This window comes from Macaca thibetana, chromosome 1, assembly GCF_024542745.1.
Source record: "Macaca thibetana thibetana isolate TM-01 chromosome 1, ASM2454274v1, whole genome shotgun sequence".
Taxonomy (NCBI): domain Eukaryota; kingdom Metazoa; phylum Chordata; class Mammalia; order Primates; family Cercopithecidae; genus Macaca; species Macaca thibetana.
This window is the reverse complement of record NC_065578.1, coordinates 93860023-93874692: the sequence shown is the minus strand read 5'-3', so window position 1 is coordinate 93874692 and position 14670 is coordinate 93860023. Positions and strand designations below refer to the sequence as shown.

Below are 14670 nucleotides of genomic sequence, written 5' to 3'. Positions count from 1 at the left end.
AAATCTGCTACCAGCTTGTTTCTACATATCTTCACCTGTAAAGTGAGAAGCTTTTCCTGTTCCAATATTGTTTGATTCTATTACATTATCACTTCTATGGCAAAATAATCAAGTAAGTCATTGAATCTAATTTTGAAATATAAAAGTCAAGTCTTTAGAACCAAAATAATACATTAATGTACTGCTCTTCACACACAGAGACAACTCAACTAATGCACCATCAGTTGCATTAGTTAGAAATGTTTTTCAAGAAACCCAAATTGTGTTCATTCACTTTAAGTCAACAGCCACTGCTCGTGCCTCCACTTTTTTTTTTTAAGACAGGGTCTGGCTCTGTCACCCAGCCTGAAGATCTTGGCTCACTGCAGCCTCTGAAGTCGCTGGGAGTAAAGGCGCACAGTACCATGCCTGGCTAATTTTTGTATTTTTTGTAGATGGGGTTTCACCCTGTTGCCCAGGATAGTCTTGAACTCCTGAGCTGAAGCAATCTGCCCACCCTGGCCTCCCAAAGTATTGTGATTACAGGGATGAGCCACTGTGCTGGGCCAACAGCCAGCACTTTCTAATCCACATTATTAGGACAGATGGCTTGGTTTGTTAACTGGCTTGTTTCAACATTCAACATCTACCTTTCCCTTTCCTTTTTTTTTTTTTTTTTTTTTTTTTTTGCCTTATAAATTATCAAGAAGCTAGAGATACTTATAAAATTCAAGAATTGTTAAAACTTATAACAAAAATAATGACTCATAATTTAAGTTGGAGGTCAATTAGATGTTTAAAACATCTAATTTACACAGTGGTGCACAGCCCTACTACAATTAATTTAACATTCTTCTCTATTCCAGATGTGACAAAACCTGAGAGTTGCTCAAGTACCAAGATTTAAAGAATACATAATAATGTCTATAAAATTATATGGAAAGTTGAAATATATACACCCCCCATTCCCACCATGCATGCGTACACACACATACACACACACATACAGAGAGAGAGAGAGAGAGAGAGAGAGAAAGAGAGAGAGAGAGAGAGAACAAACTTTCAAATATTGTAATGGGAACAGAAGAGAAAGCTGAATTACTGAACTATTTGTAATTGTCAGAGTTCCTGAGTTTGGGATCAGTTAGCAAAGGCTTCTGGAGAGCTAAATAAATAACAAAGTTGGGCTGGAAGTGAAAAGCACTGGGCCTGGGCATGAGGAGAGCAGCTCTTGTGGATATATCTCTCTAAGAATTGCCTTCCCTCCATCAACCTGGTTGAAGCTAGGACATTCCTATTCTTACAATGTGACCCAGTCCTTTTTATAGTTTTGGTTTTCTTTTGTCTCAAAACTGTGTATCTAGGTCAACTGTGACCAGAGGCAAAGATACTATCATTGGTCCAGTATGGGACAAGCTCCTACCCAACACCAAGGGAAGTCACATGAGTTAGAGTGGGAACTGAAGCATCTCAGATGAAGAGGGGAGGGGATGCTGGGCAGACTATTTTATAGGTGCCTACTACATATCATAGTCAATGCAAGAGGTAATGGCATAGAGAGTTTAATAAGAAGACTACAGCGAAAGCTGTAAGGGTGGTGAGATAACATGACTAAGACAAGAACTGGAGAAATCAGCGAGAAGAAAGAAAACTGGTTAAGGCCTATCAGAGTCAGGAGCTTTGGCAATATTCTGAGGAGAATGGGAAAAACAGTAATTAGAAAACTGAAATATACTTGCATCTTGTGAAATGTTTTGACTACTACTTACTAATGATCTATTAGAATTAAAGATACTGAAGCAGAGAAATGGGCAGAAAGGAAGTCCTAGTCTAGTGTTCTAAGTGTGGAATTAGAAACATAAATTGACAGCCAATCTCTAACAATGGCCAGACACACGCAGGTCAAAAGATAAGAATTCAAATTTCTGCTGTTTTAATGGAATCAACTTGCAAAATTCTTAGAAAATCCTTATAAGACAGTAAATTATCAGTTCTTTGCCAAAGTACCTCACAAAAATAATAGAAAAAATTAAAATAATTAAAACTATTACAACAACTCCAATTTTCTTACAAAAGCATTAAATATTTACATGCTGCTGTTCTGTCCATAAAATCAATTCTATATAAATTTGCTTAGATTCAAAATTCAACAAATTAAACAAATAATCTTTTAAAAAGTAGAGAAACTTACCTTACTAAGATTTGAATACAGATCGACTACACTGTTACAAAATTTTTCTACATCTTGTGTAAGCAGCTGGTCTGGATTAGCTATTCTGTTGTCCAGATTTCCCATTTTATAATATGTGAAAGATCTAAAATAGCAAGAAGAAAAGTAATTTTAAAACAAGTGACTTTAAAGATAAAACGACAACCAAAAAAAATCACATTACACCGCCTAGCTCAAATACATAGAAACAAAAAAGTTTGGAGCCAGAAGAGATCCTATCGATTGCCCTGATTTTAGAGAGGAGGACACAAGTCCAGAAAATGATGACTTGTCAATTAATGGAAAAGCCAGGACTAGATTCCAAATAACTGAGAGGTTGTTCCCAATATGCTTCTGTAGCTAAGAGCGGTTTTCTTAGAAAACATACAACAAATAAGAAAAACCGCTATATTGATCAGCTTCACAAATAGTACTCTTGTATTTAAATATTTTTAATATAAAAATAGGTTATCACTTACTGAAGATACTCCTCATAGAGGTATTTAGTGAGCCTTACTCGGAAGCACAGTTTAAGCTCATTTAACCCGTACTTCAAGAAGTTATTAACCAGAGAGATCTAAAACAAACAAACAAATATTATTGGTTTTGCTTTTCATTTCTGCTTACTAAACTATAATTTATTTCTCCATTATTTCCTGTGTCCCAAATCCTATAATTTTTATAATTGAATCCAAATTATATAATTCAGTTCTGTTTTACTTTACTGCATTTAGCTAAATCAAATGTACCTGGTTTGAATTATTCTATGTTAAACTTTACATGGAATATGTTAATATCACTAATTATGAGACGTATCTTGCCTTTTTTTTTTTTTTTTGGTAAATGGGCAAAACGTCAAATCTATCCCCTTTCTAGCCAATGTAAAGACTTGCTTTTAGGAGTTCAGACATTTATGTTTATATTTTCTGTTTCCTACTATCAGCACCACAACCCTAGACAATGGAAATCTATATACACTGTATTTGCATTTGTTTAAAAAAAAAAAAAAAACTACAGGTTTTACACCAACTGATGCTATTTTCCAGATTATATCTAGAGCCATCTTTACTAACATTTTCTATTGTTACATTAAAAATTTTCTCAAGTGGTCTTTGCTGAATCTTAATCTTTCATATCTGTGTTGCTTATTCCAATTGTTTATTTTAAAAAGTCTAAAAGCTATGTATCCCCATCTTCCAGCTTTATTAAACAAGAATTTCTGGCAATTTCAACGTAACTGGATTTTACAGCCAAGCTTCTCATTTTTACCCACAAATTTAGAACATTAAGTTCTTAGTGCCAAGAAAATTAAAATGAGAAACAAACTAAGAAAATCACTTATATTTTAGAATAAACAATTTATCTGTAAAAAATTCAGACCATAAATTCCAATTTAACTTGAAGGAGATTAGTAGTACAAGTTACGATACTAGTTTATGGCCTAAAGTAACCAGGATGATTTGCACTCCCCTCTCTAAATGCCCCCCAACTCCCCAAGTTGCCCCCCGCCCACATCCGTTTTGCAATGACTGGAAACATTTCTGGTTGTTACAACTAAGGGTGCTGCTGCTATCTAATGGGATGCTGCTAAACACCGAAGAAAACCTGGACTGAAGGTTAAAAAAATGCCAAAAAACCCCTCACCCACATACATATGTATATGAATATATATACACATTATAAATGAAGTTAAACCAAACATAATCCCCTTTTTATCTAGTATGAAGGTTTACATTGAAAATTATACTATAAATTACAAACCTAAACTGAAAATAGGAATACAGTATCATAAATCTTTAAAGAATTTAATAAGTAAAACCCTTAAAGATTTTTAAAAGATGCAAATTTCCCCTGTGTTAAAAAGATTTTTAATGAATTAAACTTACAAGAGGCATGGCAGCGATGAAGTTCAATAAGTATCTCTTGAAATCTTTCCTGCTACGACCAATGATACCACTGCAAACCACCACATGCAATGCATTAGTTGCAAAAGAAGCAAAATCTAACACTAGGAAAACTTCTGTAAAGCTCTAAAATTACTCTAGGAAACTTCTATTAAATCAAAACAATCAATAAAAAAGACGCTAAAAAACACTTTTTTGCAAAAACATGTTTGCAACTTTAAAACGTCATCATTTTGAACTTGCTGGAACCTCATCCTGCAAAAGGTGAAATTAAACAGAATGATAACTAATTATTTCTTAGTAAAAATGGCTGCTTTAAAAAAAGGCCTAAGTGGCTACAAAACAAATTTAGCGAGCAAAACAATTAACAACTTTATAGTCCCAGGAATGTATTATGAATAAACAAAGTACTATTTGTTTGTTTTAAAATATTTAACAATCGGATTCTCATTTGTGTGAACTAATGGCAGGGAGACAGACTAATGGGGATCAGCAAAGGGTCAAGAGTAAATATTTTAGGCTTTGTGCACCCTAAGGGCTCTGCTGCAACTACTCAATTCTGCCACAGTAAAAAAAAAAAAAAAAAAAAAGCAGTCAAGAAGAAGTGTGGCTGTATTCTAATAAAACTTTACCAAAGCATATGGCAGGTAGTGAGATTTGACCTGTGGGTCCTAGTTTGCCAAGACTGGCACTAACGCATAGATCAGAGCCCAGAATGGATCTATAGAAGCTTCATGTTCCTCAACACACTTCAACTAGACTAGCTCCTCTTTTGCCTATTGTTAATCTGTTTTACGTATTTTTCTGCTTTTAAAATATACATTAAAAATTTTTTAAAAGGGTTTTAATTAAAAATTTGAACAGAGCATTATTATATAAGTAAAGGATCTTTGAGTAAGATATGTGTATGACCTAATACAAAGATAGAATCTATTTGATCACAGAACTCTTAGTTCAAATAATACTTAGTAATATTCCCAAATTTCATAAAATATATTTGTATAAAACATTTGAGAAACACTAGACTAATCGGTTTAAACCTAGCTGCCCATGTACACACAAAAGTAACTAGTATATGACTAGAGACCTTCTCAAAGCTTTTAATGTATAGTATGTGCATTTTAACTCTCTGTGAGGGGTTTGTAGCATGAAGCATTTCCTCTATCATAGCCAAGATTCCACAGAACATACTTTGGGAAATGTTCCTTTAGACTGATTGAAAGAAATTAATACTCCAATTTTTATGTAGCCCCTAAAAAGCAAAACAGTTAAAAAAAAAAAGGCTAACTACAAGAAAGTTAAATAGAACCACACAAAAATGTTGTTTATAGCAATAAGAATATTAGAGACATTAAGCAATCAAGACAGTACAAAAGGTTCAGAGAATTTATGTTAAAATTGTTTGAACCAAACCTTACATAAAACCAAAGTGCTTTAGTGCTGCCCAAGCTGTGAAACATACAAGAACATGCCATCATTCAGCAATGGTTTACCATTGGAGTAGCAGCTATAAATTTAAAAAGTGGTTTCTTGAATAAAGTCTTATTTCTGCTTATTATTCCACTGCAAAAAAAATAATTAACAAAAACAATTTTACAACAGCCCTAATCACTGCAACTTCCAAATGTTTAAGAAACTTTATAAAAGAGAGTTTGGTAATTTTTAAATTCTGCTTGTAGCCAAATGGGTGAAAATAAAACATATTTTTATGATTAGATAAAGCAGCAACAGGGTACAAAGAATTTTCCTCCATGTCACGGAATTAGTATAGTTTCTACCCTAAAGAGGGTGTCTTTCCTATTAAGATTTTCCATACTCCAAAGTCACCATCAACAAGTAAGTTTAAAATATGAAAAGAATATTAAATGAAGTACATTAAGGACCATAATAAGTCTCCTTAAGGCTGTCTTTAGCAGAAATACATGAATCTAGACTTACTTTAGAAAAGGCAAAAAGGGAAAATAAATAAATAAATTTGCACTGTAGCTTAAATACTGAGATGGAGATATATGTTAACTTTTCAAACAAAATTATCCTGTACGAATGTACAATATTTTAAAACTTCTTTTTTTGAGATAAGGTCCAAATGTTAAAGAATTTCATACACAGCAGAGGCTCAAAACTATTTAGGAGAAAGTTAACAACTTTAAAATGAGTGTTTTACAATTGGTGAGTGTGGGTTAAGAATATAAGGAAGTTCCTTATGCTAATCCTTTTTTTTTTTTTTTTTTTTTTTTTCAGAGAGGATATTCCTAAGCTGAGGCGATCCTTCTGCTAAGCCTCCTGTGTAGTTGTGCCTGTGTAGTAGTAAGTATGTGCCATCACAGTCAGCTAACTTTTTTATTTTTTGTAAAGACGAAGTCTCACTGTGTGGCCCAGGCTGGTCTTGAACTCTTGGTCTCAAGTGATCCTCTTGACTCAGCTTCCCAAAGTGTTGGGATTACAGGCATGAGCCACTATACCCAGCCCCTTATTCTATTTTTACAACTTTTCCGTAAGTGTAAAGTATACCAAAATAATGGTTTTTAAAAACTTGTTCAGAAACTCATAAAAAAAACGAAAAGCAATTTTTAAAAATCTCATAATTAAATTTTAAAACTGAGTACTACACACACGTGCACATGATTAGGCTCCCCTACAAACACCCTTCAAGGGAGACCAATTAAGCTCTCAACTCCAGCTTCTAGTAAGTGTTTAAGGCACTTCATTTTAAATATGAATTCATAGCCAAGAGTCATAGAATGCTTGAGGAAAGCCTCTAATGTGAATGACAACAGAATAACAAACAAAGGCACCATGAAAGAAACAAAAAATGCAGGGAGCTAAAAACACATTAAAAATTAAATGGCTTCAGAGGTGAAAAAATATTGCATCCTTAAAAGAATGACTGCTATAAAAATGAACATCCATATAAAAGATAACTCTTGGAAATAAAATTATAACAAATAAAAATTCACTGGATAATAAAGAAATTTCCTAGAAAATAAAATAAAATGGCAGAGATAAAAATAGAAGAGAAATTATAAGATAATCAGATCATCAGTCCAGAGGCTCCAACACTCAGCTAATAAGAATTCCAGAAAAATTGGAGAGGAATAATTTCTTTTTAAACACAAGAAAATTTCTCAAATGAAGAATGAGTTTCTAGATGGAAAAAGAGTTCACCTAGTGCCCAGCACAAAAAATTCATACCAATGTTCAGTGAAATTTTCAAACATCCAGTAACACAACATCAACAATTTTTTTAAAAAGACCAAGGGGGAGATTGAGGGAGAAACAAATCTCCAGCTACAGCTAAGCAATCAGAATGGCAAGAGGCCTCAATACCCACCCTGGAGCTGCACAACAGAATCTACCAGATACTTCAAAAAGGTTTGATTAATTGAATCAGAATATCTAGTGGTAGGGCCCAGACATTCATAGTTCTTAAAATTCTCCAGATGATTCCAATCATTCTGTAGCCAAGGTTGAGACCCCGAACATAGTGATGCTCTCAAAATTCTGAAGAAAAGTGAATTCCAACTTGGAAGGCACCAACATAGCTAAATTATCAATCAAGTATGAGACTAGAAGAAATTTTCAGATCTACAAGGTCTCAAAAATTTATCTCCCTTCACCTTTACTCAGAAAAAGAGTGCATCTGCCAAACCGAGAAAGTATACTGAGGAAGAGAAAAAAAAAAAAAATCCAGAAACAGGTTATTTAATTCAGGATACAAAGATGAAAGAAATTCCCAGAATAATGATAAAAGCAAGTTCAAACATGATTGCTATTCGGTGCACCTAATATGCAACCAATCCTGATTAAAGCAAGAAGACCCGGCACTTTGGGAGGGTGAGGTGGGCGGATCACGAGGTCAGGAGATTGAGACCATCCTGGCTAACACTGTGAAACCCTGTCTCTACTAAAAATACAAAAAATTAGCCAGGCATGGTGGTGGGCACCTGTAGTCCCAGCTACTCTGAAGGCTGAGGCAGAAGAATGGCATGAACCCAGGAGGCAGAGGTTGCAGTGAGCTGAGAGTGTGCCACTGCACTCCAGCCTGGACAACAGAGCGAGATTCCATCTCAAAAAAAAAAAAAAAAGGCAAAACACAGGAAACTACAAAACATATAGGGCAGGGGTGGAAATAGAAAGATGAAGTTGATAGATTAGTTGGTGTCTGACCATATTACAATACTGAGAAGATTTCACAGTATTGTCAAAAAGCTCAAGCTGAATTAGGGGGAAGTAGGTTTAAAAATAATAATAATGTGCACAAATAACTGTCAATTTGTAAACACCAGGAAAAACAAAAATTTGTATGGAAAAGCAACTACCAAAGTATGCCATGTGGTTCAGCTGTAAGCAATAGTCAAAATTATGTAAACAATAAATTGTGATTTAATAAAAAATTATATAATTTTTATTATATATATAAAACATTGAGAAGATGAGCATGGAGGGAGTGTAAAAGGGCTAATTCTCACCTTCCAAAGTAGGAGATGAACACTTACACTTTTGAAACTAAGAAATCTATAAACAGTAATACAAGTATGCAATATGGAAACGCAGACACAAAATAAATGAAACAGTGAAAAGAATAGAAGATGACTGGCTCCAGGTAATGACAGTTAGGAGTGAGAGGAACCAAGGAACTGATGTGTTTTGTCATTAAGTCCTGCAGGACATTTGACATTAAGCTATGTTCATGTATTACTTTTAAAGCTATGTTCATATATTACTTTGATTAAAATTAAAAGGCACAGGACTGACCACAGTTTTCAGGGAGACTTGGGTGGAATGTGAGGGCCTACATAATTTACCCCTATTCAGAGGTATGTACTTTAAGGGCTTTAATCCTGTACATACAAGATTCTTTACTGTCCTAGAGAAATGAGTCAGAGAGCATGGTCATAAAGCATTCTTCCTCTTCCTACAAATCTTTAGGAAGCAGATCGATAATCTAACAGAAAAAAACCTTTATTCCAAAATGTTGGGGCATTTAACAATTTTAAGTACTGTCATTCAAAAAGTTATTTTAGATTAAATACTTTTAAGGAATTCTCTGACAAAATATTGCATATCAGGAAATAAAATTCCTAGTAAAATTTTTTACTCTGACATTCTAATTGGTATTATGAAAAATAAATTATTTATTAATGGATAAATGGTAAATTGTTATAACCCAAGATATCCCAACTGACATTTTTTATGTTTTTACATTCAAAATCAGCAATTTGCAGTGATTAATAATATGTAGAAACACTATAATGAAAAAATATAAAAACCACTAACACCAGATGCGGAAAGAAATGTCTAAGAACTGTTTTCCCTTCTAATAAACACAATCAATGTGATTCTTTGAAATGCTTTGAAATTTTCCTCCAAATTATCTAATTAATTTCAGAAATCCAACTTGGTGGATTTTTAGAATTCCCATTACAGCACTTATTATACTGCATTTTAATTTTCTGTCTACCTGTCTCTAACTCTTGATAAACTGTCAGCTCAGCAAGGCTTGGTACAGTTTCTCCTAGTAGCTGGCATATAGACCCTTATCACAGTACAGCACATTGCCTGGCACATGGGAAACACTAAGTATTTTTTAAGTAAATGAACAAACACATAATTTGACTTGAGTGTCTTTTACCTAATTTAGAATCTATTTCTTGCTTATAAAGATAATGCTTAAATATGAGACAATTAGCATTGCATACATATAGGAGGAAGGTGAATGAAAAAGTACCTTTCAATTAGTGTTCCATTTTGAATCATCCAAACATCGCAATACGTTCGAGACACCAGCATAACAGCAATAAGTACCAAGTAACCTGTCTAAAATAAACCAGGTATAGTAAATTAACTAAATGCATTTTAGAAAGTTCAAAGAAATATTACCTTGGTAACAATTTTTGGTTTCCAAATCTAAAGCTTTATGTAAGGTTTAATACAGTTGGCTGACATTTTTTCTATGAGCAATTTTAAATATAGTTAAAAGAGAACTCAAGAATATTACGTAAATGAAAAAGGCCTCATAGATTCATTTAATCTTTCTCATTCAGAATTCAAAAGTGATTTCAAGGCAGGTCAAAGGACTTGCCTTCATATACCTAGTCAAGGACAGAAGCTAGGAATATAACTTAGATTACCCAGATTATAGTGTACTGTTATTTTCTTATATTTTTAACATACAATTTTAACAAAGAAAAAAGACAGTAACTGTAAATATACAGCTAACTAACCAAAACTGAAGCCTACAATTTTGCCTAGGTAGAATAAATTTGGTTTAATTTGTTAGAAAAACTTATAATAGTGTCCATGCCCTCATAGGGCTTTCAATTTAGTTATGAAGGGAAGAATTATACTTTAAAAGTAGCAGACAAATTTAGGCAAACATATTTGTATCACTTCATGTCCTAAGCTGTGGGATGGGAAGGTTTGGGGTGCCAAAAGACAGTTATGGCATTAGAAATACGATAAATAGTAAAACAAAAAAGAGAATGAGGATTAAGGGTAAAAAAGATGAAGGATTTAATGGGAGAAAAAAGGGATTAAAATCACATGAACTATGGTACTGTACTGAGTTTATACACATAAAATTATTGCAAGCTTCTCAGTAGAACAAAAAGTGATGTTAAAAAGTGACGTTTAAAGAATATTACTTAAGCAATGCTGTGCAAGACAGATTACAAAGCAGGGAAAGTCAAGACACTGGGTAGGAATCAGTTATCTTTCTGTGAGATGAGAATCCTGCCACCCCAACCCCAAGTACATACATTTAAAGCTGATCTTAAATTTTCTAAATTGGAAGAATAAGACAGTGACATAGAAGCCAAAGTAAGGGAAGAAGGCCTGCAGAGGGTGGGAGGCTGGCCAAATTAGCCCCTTCTACCTCCCTTACTAATTCCCAGGGATTCATCCAATATCTCCAATTTGTTTTACATTCATTGAACTCCTGCAATAGTTGAAATGAACATTAAGCTGTTAACTGATTGGAAGGTAATATACGAATCTTTCCAGAAAAGCTTGTATTTTAAATAAGGATTCTTCAAAGGCAGGAGAGTTGTAGAAATGAGAGAAAACAATTAGTTATGCCTGAAGAGTCATTGGAAATATTCACAAAAAAGATAATAAGCATTAATCAATTTTTTAAAACATATTTATTTCTGTTGTGGGGACGGACAGAATGTCACAGACATGATGTTGTAAACAAATGAAAGGTTGAGGACATAGGGCCAGATCATAAAACAATAATCTCCTAAGCAGATGATATTAAAAGGAAGGCCAAAGTCAGGTTGTAATTTACCCTATAAGAAAAAGGAAGTCACGGCCGGGCGCGGTGGTTCAAGCCTGTAATCCTAGCACTTTGGGAGGCTGAGATGGGCGGATCACGAGGTTAGGAGATCGAGACCATCCTGGCTAACATGGTGAAACCCCGTCTCTACTAAAAATACAAAAACTTAGCCGGGCACGGTGGCGGGTGCCTCTAGTCCCAGCTACTCGGGAGGCTGAGGCAGGAGAATGGTGTGAACCCAGGAGGCGGAGCTTGCAGTGAGCCGAGATCCAGTCACTCCACTCCAGCCTGGGCGACAGAGCAAGACTCCGTCTCAAAAAAAAAAAAAAAGAAAGAAAGAAAAAAGAAGTCACATGTTTTAATCAGGATTTTAAGAAAGAATACAAATTGGAAAAGGAAAAGAAGCAAAAAGACTAATTAAGATATAATAATCCAGGTAAGATATAGTGAGAACGATAAGAATGTAAAGGGAGAGAATAATTTATGAGAAACTTTAAGATACTTAGAAAGAACATTTATAATATAAGGGAAGGAGCAGATCTTAAAAGTGTGTGATCTCATTTTTAAGTTAAAATATATGCTTGCACACAAGATGACTATATATCAAAATGAGTAAGAGGCTGATAGGTGCCAAAAAAAAAAATCTAGCTGCATTTTCTAATTTTCTTCAAGCACCATGTATTACCTCTGTCTAATTAGGAAAAAACAAGTGCCATTACTTTTTTAAAAAAGAATTTCTCAAGGGCAGAACGGACATGATGCCAAGGTTAAGGGAAGAGCAAATCCAGCATGATGAAGAAATGGACGTTGTCTTTGGGAACTACAATGCTTTTTTAACAGTTAAGTATAGGAAAAATTAGCAGATCCCAGTGGTCAAAAAGGGTGACAAGGGGAAGAGGAAGAGTTGAAGGTAATGATATTTCTAGTTACAGAATGAGAGAATGCTGAGGAAGATGGAGAACACAGCATTATTTTAATAATCATTAAAAATGTTTATCAAATAATGAAGATAATCTTGATAAAAGAGCAAAGGAACGAATTATAAAACTAATCATACAATCAGCTCACTTCCTGAAATACCTGATGAATCCAGGTATCATTTTGGTTATCTTAAAAATATTTAATCAAATACATTCCACACTAATGTGACTTGTTAACATCTCAATGTAATAAAAAGGTTTGTCTTTTGACATTTAATCCAGTTTTTATTGACAGTATTTAATTATAACAAAGCAATACCATTTGAGGTAGCTGCACGGCAATACCCTAGTATTTCACATAAAATGAAATAATATTTCATAAACAAGAGAAAACTACTTAAAAACTGGCACTGAACAAGGGTTTTTGTATGGCAGGGATGATTTAAAGACAAAAATTTAGTAGTCTTCTTTACCTACAGAGAAAACATTTGACCTATAGTATAACCAAAGAGTTATGATTTTATTGCTCTAATCTTATGTAACCTTGAAAGTTGAACACCTAATAATATAATTTGGGTATCTGTCTCCACCCAAATCTCATGTTGAAATGTAATCCCTAGTGTTGGAGGTGGGGCCTGGTAGGAGGTGTTTGGGTCATGGAGGCAGATCCCTCATGGCATGGCACTGTCCTCCAGATAGTGAGTGAGTTCTCATGTATCTGGTTGTTTAAAAGTACGTGGCACCTCCTCGGCCCTTTGCTCCCTCTCTCGCCATGTGAGACACTGGCTTCCCCATTCAGCTTCAGCTGTGATCACCAGCTTCCCAAGGCCTCCCCGGAAGTGGAGGAGATGCTGCGCCATGCTTGTACAGCCAGCAGAAGCATAAGCCAATTAAATCTCTTTTCTTTACAAATTACCCAGACTCAGGTATTTTATTCAAGAATGGTCCAATATACTTAAGATTATAATTTCATAAGACTTACCTCTTTACAAAATGTTCTAGGGACCATGATTTTCAGAATCTGTGCGAGCCTTGAGAAAAACACCTTGTCCACCACAGCTCGCTCCTTTTTCCCCTCTTTCTGCATTAAAAACAAGAAGCCCTTTTAAGATCGCTACAACAAATGTATCATAAAATTAAAGAACCATGTTTCATCTAAGTCAATATAAACAGTTATCAAGATAAATACTGAATTTACAAGGCCCAGACTTGCATACTTACACTGCTCCTCATATTCAAACATGTTTTTGAGAAAATAATGTTATCTAAAAACTGAATAAGGAAGTGAGTTCTGGAACCACATAATTATCTGGATGAAGAAAACTGCAAGCAGAAGAAATAGCAACTGCAAAATACCAAGGTGAATGCCTGCAACGTGCTTGAGGAAGAACAAAATGGCCAACCTGGCTGCAGCTGTGAGGAAGGTACCATCACAGAGGATGAGGTCAGAGAGACAGCTGAAAAAAAGGCCAAGGGCTTACTGAGTTTTGTATTAGCCACTTCCTGATTAACACCATATTTAAAAAAAAAAAAAAAAAAAATCCTGAACAGAATTTTCCCTGATACCAAATATAGGAAATTTTTGGATTCCTAGATTTACCATTTAACATTTCCAATATACAGTCTGTCAATTCACTCTCTCTTCCTCATAAAATTCAAAGACAGACAAGGTTCTTTCACTCATGCAGCTCACATTCTAGCGGGAGAAACACAGACAAAAAATAAACCAATAAATAAATTATCACGGATGGACCAGGCAGGGTCATGAGGAAAAAAAAAAGAACAGTTTACACAGGATGGTCTGAAAAGCCTCTTGACATTTAAGCTTAGACACAAAGAAAGAAAAGCCATGTGATTATTTAAAGTGGGTACGAGGGTGGAGGGAGTGAAGCACAAGGAACACCAAGCACAAAAATACGTGTTGGAAATAAAATAGGTGTGCACATTTCACAGCAAGATGGCGGTATTGCTACAGCAAAGGGAACAAGAATGAGAGAAGTTTAAAAGGTAGGCAGGGCTTATAAAGGACAGAGGCTTGAAGCCACAGTAAGGACTGAGAGCTTACTGTTAGTGTAGAGGGATTTAAAAGAAGATAATCTTACCTCTCTCAAGAGTTTTTTCATTTTCACTAGCTCCATGAAAATGGAAGTACTAAACCATTTGCAAAGATAAGGAAACAAGTGACGAGACATTACTCTTGAACTGTTCGGGAGAATAGACAGGGGAAACTTCTTGGAAAAGGCAAGATACTCCAGAAAAACCCCAATTCCCTGACTGTTTCCCCACCTCCATAATCACAGCTCACTTATCTGGCTAACTCCTGAAAACAAATACCTGTTTCTATTTGTAGAGTACCTCTATTAGCTAGATATAATGTAAATG

The 14670-nt window shown here is 34.6% G+C and overlaps 2 protein-coding genes across 9 annotated transcripts in view; one reads left to right on the top strand and one right to left on the bottom strand.

The window, feature by feature from the left end:
* LOC126947599 (protein FAM136A-like) overlaps positions 1-14670 on the top strand; it is a 151197-nt gene that overhangs the window by 24455 nt on the left and 112072 nt on the right. The window lies entirely within an intron of this gene.
* The window catches only part of ABCD3 (ATP binding cassette subfamily D member 3), a 134202-nt gene that overhangs the window by 33837 nt on the left and 85695 nt on the right, over positions 1-14670 (bottom strand). For 7 of the 8 annotated variants that reach the window (XM_050778140.1, XM_050778102.1, XM_050778149.1 and 4 more), the window contains 5 exons: positions 13271-13369; positions 9821-9909; positions 4075-4144; positions 2668-2765; positions 2171-2294 (listed from right to left, as the gene is read on the bottom strand). In XM_050778140.1, coding sequence (XP_050634097.1) covers positions 2171-2294; positions 2668-2765; positions 4075-4144; positions 9821-9909; positions 13271-13369 — 480 coding nt within the window. Of the gene's footprint in view, positions 1-2170; positions 2295-2667; positions 2766-4074; positions 4145-5585; positions 5656-9820; positions 9910-13270; positions 13370-14670 lie in introns of all 8 variants that reach the window. The other variant, XM_050778112.1, reaches the window with a different exon arrangement.